Source organism: Vipera ursinii, assembly GCF_947247035.1.
Source record: "Vipera ursinii genome assembly, chromosome: 2".
Lineage (NCBI taxonomy): Eukaryota > Metazoa > Chordata > Lepidosauria > Squamata > Viperidae > Vipera > Vipera ursinii.
This window is the reverse complement of record NC_139513.1, coordinates 253,744,950-253,754,793: the sequence shown is the minus strand read 5'-3', so window position 1 is coordinate 253,754,793 and position 9,844 is coordinate 253,744,950. Positions and strand designations below refer to the sequence as shown.

General features: G+C 36.7%; 1 protein-coding gene across 11 annotated transcripts in view; it reads right to left on the bottom strand.

Annotated features, from left to right (window-relative positions):
• ARB2A (ARB2 cotranscriptional regulator A) overlaps positions 1-9,844 on the bottom strand; it is a 229,572-nt gene that overhangs the window by 54,237 nt on the left and 165,491 nt on the right. The window contains exon 11 of one of the 11 annotated variants that reach the window (XM_083354578.1): positions 2,606-2,825. The exons of the other annotated variants lie outside the window; for them this stretch is intronic. Within the exon in view, the coding sequence (XP_083210704.1) occupies positions 2,719-2,825 (107 nt within the window). The 3' untranslated portion in view covers positions 2,606-2,718. Of the gene's footprint in view, positions 1-2,605; positions 2,826-9,844 lie in introns of those variants that run through there. 11 annotated transcript variants of the gene reach the window in all.

The window sequence follows — 9,844 nt, the reverse complement described above, 5'->3', positions numbered from 1 at the left end:
AAACCACTTTAAATTAAACAATTCTTAAGAATGCAATATTCTTAATTTGGACTTTACTTTTACTGTTTGGACTGTTGTGTGTTTTGAAAAATAGATTATTTAGAATCTAGTTATATTGCACTTCAGTCTTTAAATAATTAACCTAGTATATACATAACAACATATGATGTTTTTCATGGTGAGCTTAACATCAATAACAACAAGGTCTTGGTTATGATCTTTAAGTCCTTACATGGCATGGGTCCGGGATACCTCGAGGACCACCTGCTGCCGGCGTCAACTCCCCTCCGCCCTGTGCGTGCCCACAGAGAGGGCCTCCTCAGGGTGCCTCCGGTCAGGGAATGTCGACTGGTGGCCCCCAGGGGGAAGGCCTTCTCTGTGGGTGCTCCGGCATTATGGAACCAACTGCCGGTTGAGCTCCGGACGGCATCGGACCTTCGATCCTTCCATCGCGGGTTGAAGGCCCATTTATTTGAATTAGCTGGTCTGGCCTGATAGGGGTATATGGGTTTTTAATTGGTTTTTTATTATTTTATCATTGTTGTATTTTAATTGGGCATTGGTTTAATTTTCTTTTAATTTTTGTACTGCTATTTATATATGCCCTGTGAACCGCCCTGAGTCCCTTAGGGAGAAGGGCGGTATAGAAATCTCAATTAAAAAAAAAATTATTAAAAAGGCTAAAATAATTTCTGGTGGTATTATCTGTACATTAAAATTTTGTTTAGTCACAATCTTTCATTTTTCACATTCTGGACAAGCAGTGGTCATGTATCCTAGCAAAAGATGTTACATATGTGCATAAGTGTAGTCAGTAGCATATGCCTTTTTAAAAATATCAAACATGCAAAGAAACAAAAATAAGTCCAAAATATCTGTATTACATCCAGAAATGCCAACTTTGCAACCAAAATTTCTCATCCATAACTATGGCACCCTAAGGATACCTGCATACATGCAAATGCTTCTCTGGGATCAGTAACACAGCAGGGCTTGCTTTTTCCTACCAGTAACAGATTGCTGGGAAATACCAAACATGGCCTTGAGAATTCCAATATTTGTTACAAGTTTTTCTGGATGTGGTTGGAAAGAGGGTGTTTGGCACCGGAGACCACTGCCACAAGGAACACAGCTCTGGGTTGGGGTTTGGAGCAGCTCTAGGTGGGGGCTCAGCACGGGCTGCGGCGTGGCAACTGCAGGGAGGAGAATCCCCACGGCGGCTGTGGGGAGGGGAATCCCCACGGCATGTGGCTCCAAGCAGCAGGGTGTGTGTGCAAAGGACGGGTGGTGATGCCATAGCAAGACACTCCCAGTGACAGCACCTCTGAGTTCCGGCACCTTTTATTTAGAAAAAAAGCACTGGTAGTGAATTACAAATAGTCCCTTCTTATCCAGCTACAACAGCTAGAATCACATAATAGAAACCCAGGGACCAGACATGCAGGAAACCTAAACACCAACTCTGTTTGGTAAGCTTTCATTTATTTGCTCTTCATCCATTGCAATATGCATCTCCATTTGCCATTCTTTTCTACATTCTAACATCATCAATGGCAATTTCCAAAAAACAATGAAGCTTTAAAGTAGGCATTCTTGAATTTCAAAGAGGAACTGCACTGAACCCTTAAACATTTGAATACTCACATGGCTTAAACTGGGAAAGGGTATTTCATTACAGCTTATTAATGCTAAGATACTATTTACATTATTATAAAATGTTTCATTAATATGCATAGTTTTACTATCTGTTCTCCCGGAACTCCATTTTGCTTTTTACTCTAACTTTGATAACGTTTACTATTTCCAATATTGAATTAAGTTTCACATGTTTCTGCATGTTTTTTTAAAAAAAAATTGTTTAAAAAGTGGTTTATGAAAATGAGATTCATTAAAACAATGAATAAAGACTAAAACAGAAAACATATTCCAACTTCATTATTAATAAATTAGATTTGAATTGTTTATAAACTGTAATACAACAATAACTTCATCAAGGTTTTAGAGACCAGAATCAGCAAATAATTTCTATAATTGACAATATTTACATTTGTTGAACTGAACATTAAAAGGAATAAAAATTAATCAAGTTGCAGACAATCTCTTCATGTCCCATCTTATAGAAAAATACTGTTTCATCAGAAGCTTGTTTAACGTTGTTAATTGATAGTATCAGAAAATTTAAATTTGCTTTTCAGGTTTTCTCTTTACATACTGTGTTAACTTAACAACAGAACTTGCATACAAAAAATTTACATGCCACCTACCTTTAAGCCAATACTATTACAAATTGTAGGTAGAGGATGGGATACTGTACATATGTATGCCTCATATATATGCACTCTGATTTAATATATTCCAGAATACATTGCATTTAATTAGATAAATGGCCTAGATATTAATATATAGAACATTTATTCCAATCTGATGGACTAATATATCTCAAAATGTAACCTCTAACATATATAACTTCTTGAATTCCTCCTTTCTTACAAAATTGACTACAGATTTCCATCATGTGTGCACCATAGTATTGTGCTTCTTTTATATACAGTATTTTTACTAACCTATTCCATATGCTAAATAAATAATTTCTGAATATTTCTTGCTTTTCAAAAAAATTACAGAACCTAAATTTCACTGCCAAAACATAGGTTTATTTACTTGACTAATTAAGACGCCTCTTTTGATTTGGAACAAAGATTATATAAGGAAGGAATGTCAAACTGCTGGCCTGCAGGTCGGTTGCATCATACGGAGGCCGCCAGCTCCGGCAATGTAAAAAAAGTCACGATACGTGATGCGGCGAGTTTGACACCCGTGATCTACTAAGGCAATGAATAAAATAAAAAGATAGAAAAAAAATAATAAATATAAATTCAGAAATAAAATTCCATTAATACATGTAGTCCTCTGACTTACAAGTTTATTTAATGCCCGTTCAAAGTTACAATGGCACTGAAAAAAGGGATTTATGTCCATTTTTCACAGTTACGACCTTTGTAGCATCCCCTTTGATCATGTGATCAAAATTTGGAAGTTTGACAACTGGTTCATATTTATGACGGTTGCAGTGTCCCAGGTCACGAGATTTTCTTTTGTGACCTTCTGACAAGCAAAGTCAATGGGGAAGCCAGATTCACTTAACAACTGTGTTACTAACTTATCAACTGCAGTGATTCACTTAAAACTGAGGCAAGAAAAGTTGTACAATGCGGCAAGACTCACTTAACAAATCTCTCACTTAACAATAGAAATTTTGGGCTCAATTGTGGCCGTAAGTTGAGGACTGCCTGGTACAATACAACAAATCCATTAAAAAAAATCAAACAGCAGCATACTAATATACAATAATTGAAATCAATTTAATGCAAGTTTATTTTTCAAGCCAATCAAAGAAGCCAACGAAGCATTCCTTGAGTGGGAGTATAAAAGACTTGTAGGGTATTACTGAGACTCACCAACCTAGCCGATGAAGCAACAAGTAGGGCATCTGATACTTATCTTAAAAAACAAGTTCTGTGAATACATATAATTCTTTAAAACGCTTGGCGACAAATCACTGATCGCTTTACATGTTTCATGCTTTGAGTGAGTTCTGAAACTGTCGTGGTGCTTTATACACCTAGTACATGCAAGCTATTACTCTAATAAGCACACAAACAGCTGTATTTTGCAACAGTTGAAAATCCTTAAGTATCTTCAAACACTGATATAGAATACCTTCCAAAATTTTAATCTAAATATAACCAGCATAAGTATGATAAAACCCAGATCTAATTTTTTCTAGAATGGATTACAGCTTGTATATACTAAAGTGGACAAATATGTCCCATCACTACCTGTCCTTTTTATAGGCAATAATGCATCAAAAGAATTTCCAAGGTACAAATGTGACCTTTTATGTGGACTATAACCACATTCAGAACTGATTGCACCTGCCTATCCAGATTATTTAGTGCAGGGGTGTCAAACTCAATTTCATTGAGGGCCGCATCAGCATTGCAGTTGCCCTCAGGGGGCCGGGTGGGTGTGGCCTGGGTGGGTGTGGCCTACTGGGTGGGCGTGGCCAGCTCTACATCGTTGCATCAAGGGTGCCTATGGGGGCCTGGGCAGGAGTGGGACAGATCTGAGGTTCTCTGGCAGAAGGAGGGTCTCTGGGCCAGGGCCAAGGCAGTGGGGGGCCGTTCCCTCACTGTTTCCAGGATGGCTTCGCGGGCCACATGAAACCACTTCGGGGGCCGGATCTGGCCCCCGGGCCTTGTGTTTGACATGTCTGAGTGTCTCCGCCTGCAGCACCTCTTTGCTGTCTGGCTTAAGCCATAGATTCTCTGCATCCTCAGTCTCCATACATTATTTAAAACTTGCCCAGCTTCTTGGAAATGCAGTCAACCGGCCTGCACATACTTCAATATATATATTAGAAGACTGGATAGTGTTTGATATGTATCTATCGGTATGCAAGTTGGCATTTTATCTCTAAAATACAAATACACCTTCAAACAGAACTAAATGCCTTTTCAAGAAGAGTCTTACGATTTGAAATGATTTTCCACTGGGTTACAATATATGGATGCATTCAAAAAGGAACAGGAAATTACAGAATAACTCCCCTCCATTAATCCTCACTTATAAGTCTTCTACCACTTACCTCAAGAAATTAATACAGACATTTCATTTTCTCTAGTCTTTAGAATGCTGAGAACATGGTATAGGGCAGGGGTCGGCAACCTCGGCTCTTTTATGACTCGTGGACTTCAACCCCCAGAATTCCTGAGCCAGCATAGCTGGCTCAGGAATTCTGGGAGTTGAAGTCCACAAGTCATAAAAGAGCCGAGGTTGCCTACCCCTGGTATAGGGCTACACATTTATAACCATTTGTTCAGCAGCTGTTCAAAGTTAAGATCGCACTGAAAAATGGTAATAATGACTGGTCCTTTTGGTGTTGGCTATTGCAGTGTGCCCATGGTCATGTAACTGTGTTGAGATTGTAGCAAGCTGTAGTCATGTGATCGTGATTTCAAAGTTTCCTGCTGCAGCTTTGGATACTTTTGACTCTGGTATCCTTCTGTATACCTGCAGACGTTGGGGAGCAAGGGCAGTTGTGTTGCAGTGATTCTGCTCCTTCCTTGGTTGGTGATTCCAATCAGTGCTGGTGGGGCACGAGATCATTCTAAAGGAGTTCTCCTTTACCTATTTGGACATTTACCTGAAATCACAGTGACATTTGGAGTTCACTAACATCAATACATTATACTCAGCTGTATATTACTATCCTAAGCAATGCTGTTGTAATCTGTCAGTGCTTAGAGCTTGTGAAAATCTGGATAGGATAGAAGAGAATAGACTTAAATTGAATCCTGGTAAGATGAAGTTATTTGCATAGGGTATTAGGATTCCTTGTTATAGTGATTTCTTGGGATGGGATGGCATTACTCCTAAGGAGCTACCAAATCTGCAAGTAGAGGTATGGCTGTTGGGGGGGGGCTTTCACCAACTTCACAGGGTAAAACCTGCTGCAACCCTACTATACTGCATTCTTCCATTAAAACTGGCCTGGCCAGTTTAATCTGCTCAGGATAAATTATAAGTATTTCTCTATTTTAGGGAGATGAGGACCCAAGCCCTGATGACTGCATTGATCTTTAGGACAGCCTCCTAATGGAACCTACCTGTCTTTTTACAACAGAACCCTTTGGGAGGATATTTGGCCTTTATTCCATCTTGGTTTGGTTGATTTAATTTTGTTATGTTTCTTATCTGTAAACAGCTGAGAGGGATTCAGCAGACTATAAATGTAAACTAACAATAATAATTTAATATATAAATATATAATAAAAAGTCACAGTATCAAGGAATAAATAGTAACATTTTATTTTAGGATTCTTAAGCCTTTTAGATTTAAGGCATGTAGAACTACAGTATGTGAATCTGAATCAGGACCAAAATATTGTGAATGTAATAGTTGAAATTATGTTACATTTAATTGTACATTAAAAAGTGGAGTTATCTAACTATTATACATAAAAAGAGCTTTCAAGTAAAATTTGTTTGCATGAACTCTAGAGTATACTCAACATCAAAGACATAAAATGTCTGGTAATTTAAAAAACCCACCTAGCCACAGTGTAAAGCAAAGCTTTGTGATATTAAAGCATGAGGCTCTGACATCTGCAGTTACAAGTCAATTGAGAGTGTTAAGTTCTATCAAGAATTACTATTTTCAAGCATGGCTGGTGATTTTGGACAGCAGCACTTATGAAACCTTCAATCAGACTGTTTTATCACCACATATTTTCTAAAGCATCCCTGCTGTCAAAATTTGCAGGAATTTACAGAAACTAACCTTTAAGAAAGGTTAAAAATGTTGAAGATTACTTCTGAGCAATTCTGTTGAATATTTTTGTTTCAAATAATAAAATAATTGTTACAATGCATACTTGGGCCAGAATGCAAATAATCTTTAAGGTTATTTGCTGAACAACAATTGTGTAAGATAGGCATAAATGATGAATCTTGGCATACGAATTATATGGAATTGACTACAAATGTGAACATGCCAAGGAACAATACTGAATCCAATGAGATTTATAATTAAGAAACAAATTAAGTGTACTATTAAAAATAAAACATGTATATTGTATAAAATTTCAGATTCAAAAAGTAGCCCTTATTTTTTTAGGATGACATGCCATTAGGAGAGTCTTAAACTTCTCCATACGAGAATGGCAAAGATATAAAAAATCAAGTCAAATCAGTTATTGGGGAAATAATACTAATAAATATTAAACAATATTTGATCTAAATATCTCTAAATGCACATTTAAAAAAATGTTTTGAGGCTTGTAGGAAAGGTATATTTGTTTCTGGACTTCTCCTCTGAATTCTGAATAAGTTGCAGGACATACCCAAAATAAAACATTTTCCTCAACTCATGTTTGTGATTTTCTTTATTCACTAGCTTGATAAATAAAAAAGAAAGCCATCAATGTATCTTATGTGTATAAGAGTTGCCTGGCATTTTTAAACCTATATTTCTAGTGTTTCTTGTAGGAAAAAAAAATAAGAACTAGCAGGTCTGAAAAATTCTTTAGTTTAGCTTTTCCTGAACAGCTTATACCAAAACCACTTAGATTCAAGTATGGTTACTATTCTGGAGGACTATATGGAAGTCCTAAAAAAAAGAAGCTAAGTCTTGACTTGCCTATGCTCATTTGACAGGGAAAATTTATTTTTCCCACCATAATAGCATTTCTTTTAAAAAAGATTTCTTCAAACATGCAAGATGTTGAAATTAATTGTTTGAACTTTTTTTTTTTTGCACATGGCGGTGGAGGCCTAAAGCAAAAAGGTTTTATAAAACCCATCTTAAAAAGCCACTTGTCCGGGGAGATTTTGATGCAGGACGAGACTTAAGGCCTTGGACTGGGACAACGGCACACATGCCCATAGAGAGGGCTTTGCGTGCCACCTGTGGCATGCGTGCCATTGGTTTGCCACCACGGGTATAGGGTCTACTGCTTGAGTAGGGGGATGGACTAGAAGATGTCCTAAGGCCCTTCCAGTTCTATTCTGACCTTTTAAAACCTTGACTAGTGTGAGCACTCTAGAAATGAAACATGACTACAATATTCAAGTCTTTAGTTATATTTGTATATTTGGGGCAGGAAGACCTCACAAATATAACTCATGACCTTGTAATTTCTTCTCTGGATTACTATAATGTCAGTTAATCCAAAATATGGTGATTCATTTATTTGGTGAGACTCAGCAAAAACATTACACCTTTATTCAAATTATACAATTCAAAATGCAACTTATTTCTGTTAAAGCTCTACATGGTTTGACACTGAAATTCTTATAGGAATACCTTCATTTGTAGAAACAACTAATAAACCCCTTAGGGTAGGGTGAGCCACTATTAAGACTGGGTTGTATTTTTTCTCAGAACTGTATTTTATCTCCTTGCCAAAGGCAGAGGAAATGACACAAAGACAGATAGAAAGGTCTTGGTTTTATTGGAACACCTGTGACAAAACATACATGTCTTCTAAATTCAAACTTGTAAGGGGCAAATTTGTCAGGTAGAAAAGTTTGTTAATGCAGTATTTATTTATTAAATTTTTATACCGCCCTTCTCCCGAAGGACTCAGGGCGGTGTACAGGGCAATAAATATCAAAATGTAAATACAAAAGTTAAAAAAGAGATTAAAAAGAATTAAATAATTATGCCCAGTAATACAATACTAAAAATGTGTTAAAACTAAATCCAACCCCAAACCCATCAGATCAGGCCAGATTGTTCAAATAAATAAGTTTTTAAATCACGCCGGAAGGAGCGCAGGTCGGGAGCCATCCGGAGCTCAACCGGCAAGCGGTTCCACAGGTCTGGCGCGCCCACAGAGATGATTCTCTGTGTACTGTTTACATATCAAGGTAACCAAAGGGGCTGAATGAAATAGGAGAAGATCACCAGGCCTACAGGAAGAAGGGATGTGCAAAGGATGACCTCAGTGGGAGCAACAGAATTGGGAAGGAGTTCTGGAAGGGGACTAGCTCCTAAAGAGTTGAGAAAAATAACTAATTTAATGAAGACAAACTAGGAGTAGCAGATCAGAGAAATGGCATTTCAAAAGCCCTTGGATAAAATTATTTTTCCTTCTTGCCTGCCTCCTCTTTAACATAAAAAAGGAGCAGGAAGTAAAAATTAAAGCAAAGCTATCTAAAGGATATGACATAAATCCAATGCTTAAGTTTAGAAACTATATAGACAGCAGAATAATTGAAACAATTAAAGAACTTCAAGGAAGTTTTGTAAATAAGTTTGTATTATACCATTAAGCTATGTTTGTACTTAAAACAAGGTAACTTTAAGAGAAAGATAACAACCATATGTATTGGAAGGATAAGCACAAATTATTTACTTTACTTGCATTGCAACACTAAACATCACTTTAATTGGAAGGAGAACATTGTATGTATGTTTGGATCAGTACTTGTCTCTTCTCCCCCAACATTGCTTTTCAAGAAGATACATAGTATGGAAGTTCATAACTAGTGCTTTTCTGTGACATCGCCTAAACTCTGGAAAAGCCTGTGCTTGAAAGGACAGTGACTTTCAGGAAACTATTAAAAATAAAGTTGATCTAGAGCAGACATGTCAAACTCGTGACTTTTTCCCCATTGCCGGCAATGAGGTGGGCCTAGTTTTCCAATGACGTGTCCCGCCCGTGGGTCAGCAGTTTGACACCCCTGATCTAGAGGAAGTACAGTGATTTATGATGCCAAGAATTAGTGCAATTGTAACTGTGCTTTTAATGATTTATGGTTATTTTAATTTGTTCCATGGATATTTTTGTTTGTTTTGGTTATTGTGAACTATCAAGAGTTTGGAAACTGAAGTACTGTATGTTTTTAAAAAAATCAAATAAACAAAGAAATAAAAACAGAAACTCTAATTTATTAATGTAGGTAATTAGTCCAGGAATCTTAATCTGATAACATTAAGAAATAGGGTGTACTTCTGCCACTAATTTGAAATTCCCAGATGATTTCACTTAACATAGATCTTTAAAGGTATGTGAAAGTGGAAGCTTTAGGAATCTACTTTTGAAATGTTAGGGAATAGCAGCATTTAAATGTGAGTTCTACAACAGCACTGTTGAATTTATTAGAACATTTTTGGAAAATTTATGCAGTAATATAAATTGATTAATCAAGTTTGGTGATGTTTACTAAAAGTAATATGATGTTATTTAAAAAAACAGCAATATTCTCAGTTTAAAACAGGACAAGAAACATCTTTTTTTTAAAAAAAGTCATAAACCATACTAATTCGGCTGTCATA